Source organism: Coloeus monedula (assembly GCF_965178545.1).
Source record: "Coloeus monedula genome assembly, chromosome: Z".
NCBI lineage: Eukaryota > Metazoa > Chordata > Aves > Passeriformes > Corvidae > Coloeus > Coloeus monedula.
In genome coordinates, this window is record NC_138822.1 from 66,216,264 (window position 1) to 66,231,516 (window position 15,253).

At 38.6% G+C, this 15,253-nt stretch overlaps 1 protein-coding gene across 5 annotated transcripts in view; it reads left to right on the forward strand.

Moving 5' to 3' along the window:
* Window positions 1-15,253, forward strand: part of PDE4D (phosphodiesterase 4D) — a gene marked incomplete at its 5' end in the record, with an annotated part of 319,930 nt that overhangs the window by 272,316 nt on the left and 32,361 nt on the right. For all 5 annotated transcript variants that reach the window (XM_082301744.1, XM_082301747.1, XM_082301748.1 and 2 more), the window contains one exon: window positions 64-176. In XM_082301744.1, coding sequence (XP_082157870.1) covers window positions 64-176 — 113 coding nt within the window. The remainder of the gene's footprint in view (window positions 1-63; window positions 177-15,253) is intronic.

The following is a 15,253-nucleotide window of genomic DNA, read 5'->3' on the forward strand; positions in this document are numbered from 1 at the left end:
CGCTCCCCGTGAGCCCTGTTAAACGCTTGCGAGCTGAGCGCGCTTTCCCCTGTCTTTTCGCAGAGGAGGCCTACCAAAAACTGGCTAGCGAGACCATGGAGGAGCTGGACTGGTGCCTGGACCAGCTGGAGACCCTGCAGACCAGACACTCCGTCAGCGAAATGGCCTCGAACAAGGTAGGAGCCCGGGGGCTCGGCCCCGCCGCCCCGCTCCCCCCTGCGGGCCGGGGGTCGCGGCAGCCGGGGCTGCGCAGGGTCGGGGGCAGCCGGAGGGGCCAGGGCGCTGGAGCGACCCCGGGCGGAGAAACTTGACGTGGGCAAGCAGTGTCCGCACGCGGGTTTGGGAGCCGGAGCGGCTTCCGTTGTGGCTTTTTGCACCAGTCTTAAATTTCAGGGCAAGTTGTGAAAGTGGTGCAGGTCTTGTAAAGCTACACTGTTTTCTTGTGTGTGTCAGTTTAAAAACAAAAAGAGATTGTTCACGGCTGCTGGCAATAATCTCTTCAGTTGCTCCTTCTTTTCACAGAACCCCTTACAGAATTAGGGATCTTTCCTAGAAACGGTGTAGAAAGTAGCATGAAAGGTGGTAAAGATAGTTCTTGAGCCCAGGGGAGCTGTATGGTGCTTTCTATTTGTAAACAGTGATGATGACAGCTCTCATAACGCTATTTGTTATGAAAGAACACGCTCTCAACCAAAGTGCCATCACAGTAGACACCTACATCCAGAGGTGTGCTTCTGCAACAGAGTGCGCACTTCCTTCTCATCCTGGAAGCTGAGGATTCGCATTATTTGGGAACTCTGTGCCGGGGTCTGCTATGGTCTGTATGTGCTTTGGTTTTGCAATTTCAAATTTCCACATCCTTCATTCATAAGTAAACTTTCTTTCCTGATTTTGGTTTGCAAAGAATGTGCAGGTACATTTCTGGAGTTCGTTTTTTTAAGGTGAATTAATAAAGCTGCTGTTACTTCAAAATTGATTTTTATATTTTTCATCAACTGAATACTTGAGCAGCAACATGTACAATTAGAAATAAGATGAAAGCTTTAATTGAATAGGCTAGTTTTCCATCTCTTATATCTGCAAAAGCAGCTGATGATATTTTAGCACCTTTTAATAATTTCAGTTGTAATTAATAATTTTTTTAAGCTGGCAAATAGTTGTTTTGAGTCAGCCTATGCTTTCTTAATATTCTACTGTCTTGCTTTGACTGCTCTTACCAAGTATCTGCTGTTTGTTACTGCCTGTTTTTAAGTTGCTGTTCAAGTGTGCCTGCATGTCAGATATGATTATGCATGTCAGTACTATTACACTTGTGCAGTTTAATCCCACAGTGTAATATCCCCTGTGCTTTTCTTGGCTTTAGAGACTCTTAGCACCAATTCGATCACTGTTTTAGGAGTTACCTGCCTGGCATTACGCTATTCTCAGAACTGCATTTTCAGTTTTTATTGCAGCTGAAAGATCTTGTTACTCAGTACCTATTGTTTATGCATTGCTAAGTTACAAAGTCAAGAGTTTCTGAGGCTGTTTCAGCACTATATGAGTCTAGAGACTTTGTTTCCAAAGGGAGTGAGATCAGACCGACACACACAGCGTGGTCTTCCCTTGCTAACCAGTTTGAACACCTGTTGGTTTCCTGGCTTGTCGTGTCTGTATAACCATTCTTTCACAAAATGCTTCATTTTCTTCAAGTATTTATCTCTTAACTCCTTATAGTATATAAGCTATGGAGTCAATTTGATGAACAGTGAGGGCAAGTTGTTTCTAGAATAAGGTAAAATTAATTGCAAATCAATGCTTTTTAAGTTTTGCCATGTATATTCAGATTTTTACAGAAAGAGGACATTTTAAAAATAAAATTTGACAAATTGTGTGCATTTATAAGTAGATTCAGAGGTGCTACTGTGTTTGATACTATGTTTTGTTTGTATTTGTTTGAATTAGTAAGCATTTTCACCTTGTTTTTTTGAAATCTACCCCCTTGTACAAACTTGTGTCATCTTTCGGTGTTCATTTGGGAGTTTTTTGTTTTGTTTGTTAAGAAATTAAAAAATGAAGCCCAGAAGCTAAATCTATGCCACTAACCATCATGTGAACAATCTTCAATATAAACCAGCAAGCCCATACAATAGTGTGAGGAAAAATTAGTGCAGGAGGATTTTTACTTCAGGTGTACAGCAGGTTGTTCTAAAGAATCATTTTACTTCTGATTACTGAAATGTATCCAGCATTTATACAATACCTCCTATTGCAATATAACTGCAAACTGTGATCTCTCAGTGAGGCATATAGGTAAATTATACTATTTTAGCTTATTGAGAAACTGAAGTAGAAAAGCTTTGCTCAAGGCTGAGAACATAGACTTCAGTACAGAAATGAACATGCAAGAGTACTCTGTCCTCTGTCTGAAGAGTAGGTCCTGTAAAATCAGATGAGAAAATTAGGAAAAGGAATGTTGCTGAGACAGAAGAACATAGTTTCTCACTTATCTCCTTACTTTTCTATGGGTTTCTCGAAGAAGTAACCCGCAAGACTGACTCATTGTTGGTGTGGGTTTTTTCCCCTGGACTTTCAGCTATTTCCCTTGCTTATTTCTCTCCCCTTTATTTCATATGTAACAGCATTTTCATCATTATTAGTTTTCCTTTTTTATGTGAACACATGCAAGACATAAGGGGTGGCATAAGAATTGTACTCTGCACTAGGTAAGAACTTTTGCCCATTGAGGAAAGGCTGCCATAGTAGAGGAAAAAAAAAAAAAACAACAGGGTGGAAGCAGTATTTTGTGTCCTGAATGCTTGGAGGAGTCCAGGGAGTGAGTCTTATCTCCCTCCCACTGTCTCTCTCTGTGCAGTGAGTTGACAGCCTGAACTGTTGGCTTCATCTGTTTGGAATCCCTTTGCTGTTGTAATGCTTGTGTAGGACTAGCATTAGCGTATCCCAGTTCAGGGGTATTTATTTTGTTTAGATGCCCCTCTTTCTCAATTAACAGTAGTCTATGACGTGCCAGCTCACAGCTTTGTATGACAGAAAGTGGAATGACGCAGATGCATAAGAAGATCCTTCTTCTCCCTGCTTAAAATTGATTAAAGCAGTAGTGACAGGGTGCTATCCACGAACTCTGGGTGAGCCCCAGCATGTTGTGGGACTGTGTTACCCAAAATCTTTGAGAACATGCTGTAGGTCTGTTCTGGAGAAAGCCAGCTATAATGCTTGGCTGCCTACAGTACATCAGTATGACTGTAATAGCCAGATGATTTCCCTTTTCCCAGTCTGTGATACAAAGATTTCCAAATGCCTGCAGCCATTGCATGTGAAGTAACTGATGGATCTCTGGTGCACCCACAGGCATAGTTTGTAAATCAGCATGATTTCCAAAGGACATAGTATGTAGTTGTATTGTCACTTGTCATTGTGTTGTTATGAATTTTACAGTACTTGGTGTTTACTTAAATTGCTAGCTTCTGAAATTGGGTACTAGCAAGAGAAAACCAGCTTTTTGAAAGCACAGGAAGTTTGTCATCTTTGTCCTCCTTTAGAAACTCTTTAAAGCCTTGAAAGGCTCCAAAGCAAAAAAAAAATATATATAAGAAGCACCATAAATTTGGAAAATTGACGAAAATGTCTTTCATTTTTGGAGAACTACGTCTGATTTTCTGTATCATGTACTGTTAATATTGCCTAATGTCAGTGGACTGTAGTATTGTTGTGTTTTTCTGAGTAATGCTTTCTTGAACAGATATAAATTAGTTTTAGGAAATAGTTTACAAATCTGGGTCATTAATGGTAGGATCCCAAGGAATAGTTAGATGTCTCTATTTAACTGTTCTAATTTCCACAGATGATAACCGATATCACTTCTTGCTAAACTGAATTGTGAGTAATATGTCCTAAAAAAAATGGGGTTTAGGAGGCTACTAGCTTGTTAATTGTGATTTCAAACTTTAGATTCAGCTACTTTGATGCACATATACAAGCAAATGATATTTTTAAGATTTCCACGTAGCAGACTGATGATTTTTTCTTTTTTCTTTTTTCTTTTTTCTTTTTTTCTTTTTTCCTTTTTTCTTTTTTCTTTTTTTCTTTTTTCTTTTTTTCTTTTTTCTTTTTTTCTTTTTTCTTTTTTTCTTTTTTTCTTTTTTCTTTTTTTCTTTTTTCTTTTTTTCTTTTTTCTTTTTTTCTTTTTTTCTTTTTAATAGTTTTCTTTTTTTTTAATGAGTAGCACCCTGTTCTTTTTATTTCTGCTAAATGAGATTAAAGCAAAATTTAACAGATTTTAAGTTCTCTGGGAGAAGAGCTGTCTTCTTCTAGTATGCAGTTTGGCACTATGTAGTTTATGGTCCTCATTCTGGATCTGAGAGTTACTCTGTGATAGACAGTACACAAATTAAAAATTCCAGTAATAAAGAGGTAGCAACTGCTTTCTCTTAGACAGCATTATTTGTAGATTAGTCAAATGTGGAGGAATATATATAATGAAACTTGTTTGCAAAAGCGTATTTTTACTTCTGTAATCATGATTTTGCAAGCATCTCTTGTTTGTAGCTCTTGTGTGTCTAAGAATCTGAACTTAGACATGGGAAAAGTTTCAGATTGTGTCATTTTTGTTTCAGCTTTTACTCTCCCGCAGAGGATGTGTTTTTCAGGGTTTGCTAATAACTGGTAAAGAGCAAGAGTTTAGAAGATGTCATTCATAGGGTACTTCTCTTCCCACTACAAATGTAAGTGAATACCCTTTCTCTAGGAATCTCTTTTAGGTATCAGAGCTGAGAAAATTTTGATTTGACTTAGTAGGACCGTGTTAACTATGAACATACTTTTTAAGTATAGACTTTCTTATAATTGTCCAGCTTCTATTACTGGTATATGCAAATGCTTACAGGTTAGAGTAGAAGCCTATTTAAAGACAGTTACTAGTGCTAGTTACTTTAAAAAAAATCTTTTTGAGTTTTTTTTCAGTGATTTGGAAATACCCAAAGCATCAATGTTATCAACCAGCTGACATCCAAAAACTGCCCTAATGTAACATAGGGCTATATTTATAGTCCTGTACTTGTCACCCACTATGTACATTCACATAATAATCTTAATGATACTTGATTTTAAAAAATTACTTACCTGTAAATATTTAACATAGACCAAAATTATATTTGAAGGCAACTTGAAATCTGTTTGCTTACTTTTTTTTTTTACATCCCTCCTCTGCCAATTTGAGCTGGTTTATAATCACATTTTCTTGCAGCTAAAAAGTATTTTTCCCTTCATCTTTTCAGCACTATAAAGCTCACACAGGTAATGGGGAGCTGACTAACATAATATCTGGGGAAAGAGTGAGGCTAAATTTATTACTTAGGTCAAATAATGGACCATTTGTAAACTCTAAAATGCTTCAAATGGAGGTGCTATGTTACCTTCACTGTGTTTTCCCAGGAAAGCCTTGTCTTCCCAGGAAAATCAGCATTCCAGCGTGATCCTTGCTAGGGTAAAAAAGCAGGGCCAGAAGGTGCCTCCAGGCCCCTGGCAGCTCTTCACAAAAGCCCCCATTGAATGGAGAAGCATTATTGTGTTACCGCAGACTGACAGTAGCTCTCTGAGTTTACCCAGGCCCAGAATAAATGGAGCTGATGACAGGCTCTGACTCCTGATTTAGTCAACCTGTCTGTTTTATCTTTGTCTTATTCTGTGAAAAAGCTGAAGTGCTCTGGTGGCTAGTACTTTTGTATGGTCCTAGATAGGCTGTGTCTAGAACTAATGAACATGACTCAGTCTTTTTGTTAACAGGCTAGATTTTAGTGTTGTCTGTTTTATATTCTTGCTTCCAGCTTTGGGGTCAGGTTCATGGCACAGTAAGGAGCTTGTCTTCAGAAATTACCTTTTGTATGTAAGAGCATAATTTTTTTGCAATGGTTTTTCCAAATGTGGAAGCTCAGCCAGAGTAAAATTATCTCCTCTGTTGCAGACACTGGTTAGATTGACCTGTTTCCAGTTAAGGAACAAGATAATATGTTATATCCACTTAAGAGGATTTAGACAGCGGTCAGTCACTTGGGTTTCAGCTATGGCGCATAATAGGTGCTGGAAACTTGGCAGTAGAAAAGAAATTTGTTGTTTCCATGAGTAAATATGGGGCTTGCTATGTGACAGTCCTCTGTCTGGCAATGCCATTGTGCTTGGCTGGCTGACATGGTAGTTTAATTTGGTTTTAAATTCTCAGATCTCTCTAAGAAAATCTGAAGTTTTGGTTAGCTCTTTAGAGTGCAGCTCTGTGATAAGGATCATGATTAAGGGGCAGCTGTTAGCAAGAGAATGGTTGTTCGTGCACAATCAGGAAATTTTCTATTCATTAAAGATTTCAGTTTGTACAGTGACAAAGTCAAGATATACTGATAAGTGGTAAGCCTGAATTTTAATTAATGCATACTTGTGTGGCTTCCCCAATTTTTTTGTACTTTATAACAAAAGAAAAGGGCAAGAGTATTGTGGAGGTAAGGAGGGAATGGTTTTCTAGGAACACTCCTCATTTTCCATTCACTGAAGCCAGCCTGAAAGGATTTTAAGACCTCTGGGCTGGAGGGCAGTTCCCTGTACACAACTTTATTTGCTCTCATGTAAGACTACTCATGCTTCTGGAGAGCAGCGGACTTGCCCTTGGGTAACTGCTGTGATGAGTGAGGTGTACATAAATTTTTATATAAAAAATAAAAGGAGATAGCACTTTGCTTGCTGTATTGCACAGGGATGTGCTGCAGCAAGATAAAGGGTAAAACTTGCTTTCCTGCAGATGGTTTGCACCAGTCACTCCTTATCATTTATGGACACCTCCATCTCCTCAGAAACAAGTGGATGGAGTAGGGGTGCCACTTCAGCTTTGGCTGAATCTCTTCTGTGCAGATCCTGCTGCTTCCATAGGGGTTGTGGGATTGCTGCCAAATGAGAAAAATTATGAAACATAGTTTTACTGCTAGGATAGTGAAGTAAATGTGGTGGGTGAGGCTCAAGACAGCTGAGCTGTAAGCAGCCCTTACTCCTTGTGTGGGTACATGACAGCAATCACTGGCTTCCTCGGGCCATGACAAGAAGGCAGTTGTGATTTCGAAACATCTTAAATCTGTGGTGGGGTCAGCCCCTTCCACTTTTTTTTGGGAGTCTTCTTCAACAGAAGTATCCAGCACCGGCTATTGTGCTCTGCACCAGTGGAGAGGAGCCTAGAGCTCATAGACATAACAGTCGATAAAAGAACACCGGCATCTCAAAAACAAGATAGGAACTCTTAATCTCACAGATTCAGTCTGTATGTGAAATTTTAGAAGAAAAATAGGTTTTTGCATCTCTCATTCACTCCTTTTTGCAAGGTCCTGGATGTAAGAGATGTGTAAGAAGCATTATGCCTCTTTGAGGGTTGCTATTATTTAGCACGTTTCAGCTTTTTAGCTGCTTCCTAGATTGCAGAGCTTCCCAGTGCCTAATAACTTGATATTTTTTCCATAAATATAAACAAATGGTCCATGCCAACATACAAACAGACCTTTTTTGTAGCCTCTTTAATTATAGGAAATTCTGCAGTATGAAAGATTCTTTCCTTTAGCATAATGGGACAGAAAAATACTGATGAAATGTTACAGAGTAAATAACTAGGGTTTAATGTGGGGAAATAACATTATTTTCAACCACCATAATAACAGATTTTAAAATTATGAAATTTTTCCAGGAGCTGGATTATTTAGTTAAAATGCAGACATCATTGTGCCTTTTTTTGGCATTTACAAAAAAATATTTTTCTCCAAAACTCTTACTTGGAAAGGTCCTTCATGGGTATGAGTATCTAATAGGTTCCTTCTTAGTAATAAGATGGTATTCATGACAACTGAAAGGTATGAGAACTATCTAAATAGTTGTGGCTCCTTCTTACAATATTTAGAACCAAGAATGGTGACATTGTATTCGTGATAGGGTGCTGCTTTAGTCAAAGCTAGACTGTAAAATATGAAGCATTTAGGAAAGCAGTGGCCATTTTTTTTTTTAATTTTTTTTTTTTAATCAATTTTTTGTTTCCGGTAAGAGGCAGCTTCCACTCTTATATGATGTTTTGGTACAACAAATGTGGTATTTGCTGAAATGTCACATCAGACTTTGTCTCATAAAGAAACTGTAATAAGAAACTGTTCTTCTCTTTCAGTTACGTTAGTAGGGGTTTTTGTATCGTGTGCTAAAACTTTCTGTATTTAGGAGACTCATCACAGGATTAAGTATGTTGTGGATGGATATTTCCTGGTCTGTGGTTTTTTGTTTGTTTTAGTTTTTGTAATAAAGCTTATCTCAGTAGAAGGTGATCCCAGTTCTGGTTAATTCACAGTTGGTCCCCCAGTGAGCTGCAAAACTGAATCTAGGCAAGCTGAGGCATGATGGAAAGTGATGCTACTCATCCTGCCTTGAAACCAGGTGAGCAGGGCGGTGGCCAGCACCTGCCTCTTGAGCTTGTTCACCTCTGAGCAGGTCAGAGGTGAACCTGCCCTGTGGCTGCCCTATTCTGTACCTCGTGGGCACGATGTGCTGCGACAGGGGACTGCTGCTTCATCTGGATCTGCAGCCAAGGGAGACACTGCTGGGCTAGGGCAAGTTCTGCCTGTTGTTCCCTCTGTGTGCCTGCTCCAGGTGTTGAAAAGGAGCTGCACAGGCAGTAGTACCATCTCCAGTCACCAGCAGAGGAGCAACACTGAGTCAAGCGGATGTGTAGGGACTGTTAACAAGATTCTCTAGGAGCAAAATTTAAACAGCTTGCTGCTTTTCTTAAGTTGTAGTCCACTAATACATGACCAGCTAATGAAAATGAGCTGGTCGAATGCTTATATAAGATCCCACAGCAAGACAATACTATACTTCCACTCGGAATTGCTGTAAGAAAGGCTGCTGGTTTTTGCAAAATTAAGTCAATGTTCATTTTATTCTGGAATGAACAGCCAAGCCTTACAAGAAGTAAATATATGTGGTTAGCTGCAACCTCCTAACCATTCCACTACATCAGTCATATTCCCCAGATACGTAACTCCAGGAGTATTTTTTGATGGATATAAAGATGTGTGGTTTTTAATTGAATTAGTTTACATGATTTAGAGGACCTGTAAAAGCAGGCGTTAATGTATTTAAACCAGGTTATCTGATTTGTGCTCAAGGTTGACTGTACAGCCTTAATGCAGTAGTTTTACCCAGGGTTACAGAAAACCTCACACTGCCAGCTGAGATTAATATTTTCATAAACATGATTTTTGTGATCCAGAATTAGCAGTTATAACAGAGATGTCTTTTTCTAATGACCAAGAGTAAAATGAATAGCAATAATGATGCTTTAGTTACCACAAATCAGCTTCTAAGAAGAGGACTCCAAAGTGGGTAGGTAGAATTCTATAATAATTCTAATATTCTAATAATATTTATAATAAAATATGTTTCTCTTGTTCTGTACTGATACCCATCAATAGACTCAGAACCCCTGCACCAGTTGGTACTTAAAAAGTTATTTTAGTTGCAGAGACTAGATATGAAGGTGTCAGATATCTTTTCCTATTCTTTCCCATTGTAGTGGTTTATTTTGAGCATTTTAGAATATAAACTGAAGGATTATTTTATGTAGAAACAATGACTTTTCATAATATATTGCCTCCACCTTTGGTGCTTCAAAGGGTCGTCCAAATGAGCAATTTTTAATAAGTGAGGATGTGATTCATGTGTCCTTGCTGACAGAGGGAAGCAGTTGATTGTTTTTGGAACTAATCAGAACAAATAAAGGATAAACATCCTAGGTGACATTTAGTTTATGGTCTTTAGCAGTATTTCTACAAACTTCATCCCTGGGACATGGAAAAAGTAGTACAACTCCAATAAGGAGAAGGCACAGTAGAGCTTAGAAAGAAAGAAAAAAGAAATAGCAGGATAGTGCTCTTTCACTAATAGAGTGAAAAAGAGTTTATGGAACAGAAACAGCTAAAAAGCAGGCTGCTGGATAGACATTGTGGACTTGAGCATCTTGGAGTATGTTTTAATGAAAAATTGCCAAGACAGACTAGAAAACAGACTTTTTTTACATATTTAACAATTTTTTGGGTCGTTAATCTGTTTGCTAAACTTAATTGTCACTGTGATAAGTAATGACAAATACAAGGAATATTTGAATTTGGGTTTTTAAAGATTTGATAACTTAAAAAAAATTGCTATGTGCTTCTGCAAATGATTTTGAAGGTGTACTATTGCTGGCTTTGCAGGTGGTTAATACTGTTGAATGTGTGAGCAGTAGTGTGATTCTAAGCTATTGTTGGTAAGCTTTGTGGCCACAGTAGTGGCATTGGTGACTTTATTACCTCATACGGTGGGTAAGTGATGCATGGGTAGCATTAAAGTTGCCAAAGCTTTGGTTTTTGCCATGTTTTCCCCATGCACAAAGGGACCTCCTCTACAAGTACACATGAAACAATGTTTTTGGTTTGGTAGCTGAAATTAATGAAACATGCTATAAGATAATTACATTTGAAGGTTAATGATGAGCATGTGTGTAAGGATGTTTCTCTACTGAGCTCTTGTTATTTGAATTAAACTGAGGTTCAATAGCAACATCTCAGAACCAGAGGGACAGACCGGTACTTGAGACCTTGTAAAATGAAGTGTTTGTTTTGCTTTCTAAACCTGTCATTCTCCAGGATTCTTCCATCTTAGCCTTTGCTCACCCCTGTTCAGCTTTTGCTGCCACAGAGAACTGGAGCTTAAAAGTACTTCTTTGTTCTAATCTGGGTGCATTTTTTGCATGAGATATAGCGTGTGTCGAAGCAGCGCTTGTGTTTGGTGTTGCAGGGAGAGTGCTCGGATTCCTCTGCATTTCTGCCCTCTGCTGCTTGCTGATCTCCTCGGCAGAGGGTGCCGGCTCCTGCTCCTGCTGCTGCAGTGAATGTTCGCCCTGCTGATCCAGGCACCATGATAGGAAGCGCCTAGGCCTGTCCTAAACAAACAGGTCTGGGAGAAAAAAGTGCAAGCCTGACCTATGGCGTGGCCAAAGCAACAAGCAGAGATGAGGGTGCCATTTTGTAGTAAATGTAGGCAATTGTGTCTCAGCAAGAAGCCAGAAAGTACCCTTGCTGCTTTTACAAAACTATTCTGTGTGTACATGTTTCTTTTCTGTTATACACTGCTTGCAGGAAAACAGCTTTAAGAAAACAAAAAATGAAATTAAATCTCTAAGAGTGCCTCTAAATTAATTATTTTTTGCTTGCAATGGAAGCCTTAGCTGGAAAACACATAAGAATATTTAGTCCTATAAATGTCAATGTGGTGAATTATTTGACAAATCACAGAATATCTGTTTGGCTACATAAACTTTAAAGCCCAACACCCAAGATTTCTCAGTAAAATAACTGTATTTTTACTATACTCTGAAGCATGACCAAAGTTTTGTGTGCCCGAATATTGGACCAAAGTAAGATTGCATTTCAAAATCTGGTAGTTCTTTTTCCCCCTTTATTGTCAGTAAAAACAAATATGTGCATTTTCTAGCACTGGCATGGATTTTCTGCAGCTCTTTTTGGTTATTGCTGTAAAGGTTTCAGGATGATGAAGTTTTTGATACGTAGTCAGAGCTGGGCATTTCTAGCACAGCTTTCAGTACATACCTCTATTTTTAAAATGCAACAGCTAAATTTTAAATACATGATGATAAAGTGCTCTAAAGAATGTGTTCAGAAAGAAATCTTGGCATTTGGGGCCTAAAACAAATAATTTTTTTTGGTCAGGAATATACATCTGTAATGATCTTTGTTTCACAGGCCTGTGATGATAGATAGATTATAGGAATGATAATACAAAATAAAACTGTGCTGTTGGGATAAAATAAATCTTCAGGAAGAAAAAGAGTTTGACAACTATGTTGTGGTAAGTGTTTTGTCTTTTCAGCTAGATATTAGGCCTGTGCTCATGTGTCTTTTAGATTGTATAGATGTGGTATAAATAAAAACATGCTGATGTACATAGGCAGTTTTGGTTTGTTCTTGAAATTGTTATCAGAGCTTGAAAAATGTCCCAGCTGTATAAAACTAAAGCTGCCTGGCTGATCAGAGGCAGAATGAGAGGACAGATGTTGAGTTTTAAATCTTACTGCACCCTGTCATTTCAATAGTGTGGCTAAGTATGAAACTGTGCCTTAATTGCTCTTGAGGGAAGAGGTAAATGGGATTTATTTTTCTTTCTTTGTTTCCTTCTACAGTGTCTTGGCTATAGCATGCTCTATACAAATCTTTCTCTTCTCCAGCGTGTCTTTTCACCCCATATCCTGCCCAGCAGTGGTGTCTTACCTTTAATGTTGCACATAATTTTGTGGAATGGTGAGAGTGTGACTGACCTGTGCTGTGTCTGCCTAGTGTTGCTGATGGGCTCATAGGTGGCAGCACTGGAAGGGATAAGATCCATATTGACTTGTACTTTTTGACTACCAGGGATTCTTTGAGGAGTCTGCAGACTTGGACAAATAGCTCTGCATTGCTTCCTAGTCCTTTTCCTCTCAGGAAGTTTTTTAATCAAGATCTGGGACTTTAATTAGTATCAATAATTTATACTAATATTTTAATATGACGTGACTAATATAGCTGTTGTCTAGTGCACCACTAAGGCAAATCCTCATTCTAGTCATGAAAAGTATGCGCTGGGCTTACACAGGACTGGGTAGCTGGGAATTCTTACCACCAAAAGCCCACAGGGAAAGCAGTCTAAAAATGAGATACATGTTTTGTTTTTAAAAGCTAGGATTATGACTTTTACATGTGTAGCAGTAAATTAAGCAGTAATTAAAAGAATAAACATATCAGTCTTGTAAAGTGAGTATGAAAACTTAAATATTCATTGAAATTACCAAATATTACGTCCCAATTTGAATGGAATTTGCCTTAGACGAGACATAAACTCTCTGGGTATCTTAACAGTCCTGTACAGATGAACTGCACTTATTACAGCCTTTCAATTTTTTTCTCTGGTGTGGAGATTGAACAAAAGATGGCATTGGACAGGGGCAGGCAGGACTGGGAGGACGTACCAGGGCATCACTCCTGTTTCCTGGAACATTTGAACACTTTGTGCAAATTCAACTAGCTGGAGCTAGTGAGAGACTCTACATTCATTTTATCAGGCTGGGAATGGAGCCCAAAACTGATTTTACTTGTCATTGTTGTCACTTTGATAAAGAGTTGGTAGAATCAGCTGTTAAACAGGAGCTTCTTTGGAAGAATGGAGAAAGCTTAATTAGAGGCAGACTGTGAGCATTTTTAACATGGCAAAAGTGGGCTTGTGCGTGTGTGCCCATATAACTGGATAGGCTGATGTTTTTCTTCATCTGCCAAGGTCTTACCAGTGTTTTGTGTGCTGCTCAGAGCTTTTTGAGCTGCTCCAAATATTGTATGTAAATGGACAAAAGGACAAAGTTTCCCAGCTTGTTTCTTTTTTTAACAAATGAAAATGTGAGCCAAAGATGATGATGCCATAGCTATTTAGCCCTTGTTGATTTTGCTTGATTTTAAGATGTTTTTCAAATTAGGGATGATTTTTATAGAGATGTAAGTCCTCTATTTAAGAGGACTGAAATATGAAAAATGCCTTTTTTTTTATAAAAAACCTAGTAATAATGAAAGGTTAATAGATAATATTTTACTTGAATAATGTCTGTGTATTTTGTATCCACATTGCAAGTTCATCAGAGAATATACCTCAATCTGATGTTGTACTTCAGTTAGGGGAGCCTAATCAGTTTGCAGTATGCGATGTTACTTTCATGTTTTTTAATCTACCTTTCATTTCAAATTTTGTATGAATGGCCAGATTCATTAGTTTAGTGTTCAGAAAAGAAGTTATCATTGATGGGTTATCATTGATTAAACAGAGGTTTTTCATTTTAAATGAAATTTTCTTTAAGGCTTTTGTGTGCTATGTAAGCTCGTAAGTGAACTAAATTATCAAAACTAAAATATATTAATTAATTTTTTATGAGTGTACTTTTAATGATTGTTAAGTACAAAATATTAACTGGTTATAAACCATGGGTAAAAGCAGTGGTTGTGAAAGGGATTACTGTATGGTGTTACAGTACAAAGTGGAAAATGCTAAATACAAGCCACATTTGAGTCTTTTCAAAGAAAATATTGATTTAAGTATAAAACTGTTTACTTGTAAACATGAATTTATTGTCAGACTGAGGTTTCTCAGGAGCAACATTTATTCTTCTAGAAAAATTAGCTTAAAAGTGTTTTCTACATTTTAACAGTCAGTTGTGAATAATGCAAATATGTTGAAATAAAACCCCTGGAGGATGACTAAATGGGTACCTCTCACTTAAAATCCATTTCTACAATGTTAATGAGAAATGCATACGTTTATATTCATAAGTATGTGTGACTTGAGATAGTCATGGTGCTTGCATTGGTGTTAGATTAGTTTCATAAAAAGAAGCTAAATTCATGCAGGTGAGAGGGCTCCTACAAAAAAACCTGCTGTTGTGATGACTCTGTTGAAGACTGATAGATATAGGAGTTGTGTGACTTCTAGCTCTCTTAGCTAAAACCTAGTGCAAAACTGGCCTTATTTGGGAGGGCTTCTGGCTGTAGCCCTTGGACTCTGAGCTGGCGAGCTGTGAGCCTTGTAGCACAATAATGGCTCTGGGTTAATGCCTCCATCTCACGACAGCCCACGCTGTGGAGTAGGAAGGAGCGAAACGTTCTCAGGATAGAGTGATGCTGCAGGTCTGCTCTTGTGGAAGAACCACAACAGGGGACATGGTGACTCAGGACAGTGAGGAGTGTTCTCCATCAGGCATGGGTGCGTTTCTTGCTCTTACCAGCACCTGGCCAACATCTCCCAGCATGGCCTGGTCTGAACCTGCTAAGCCCTGGCTGCATGTGCAGTCATCCATGGCTGATGGACTGAGCACCGGGCAATGGAGCAGAGCAACAGGGCCGCATGATCTGAATGCAGCAGGACCCAGCGTGCACTGTCACCACCACCACAGGAGAAGTCAGAGCCCCAAAAGGCACTCAGTTTCTGTGACAAGGGCAAGAGGCAAATCACTGGTATCAATAGACAAGGAGTAAGGAAACACGGGTATACCACAAGCTTCCTCATGCAAATACTGCTACTTGTAAGAGGGATTTAAATCACAGAGGTAATAAGTATGCTATTCAGGAAATTACATAACCAGCTGCCTTTGGCCTGGTTATGTTATCTTGTCTCCATCTCT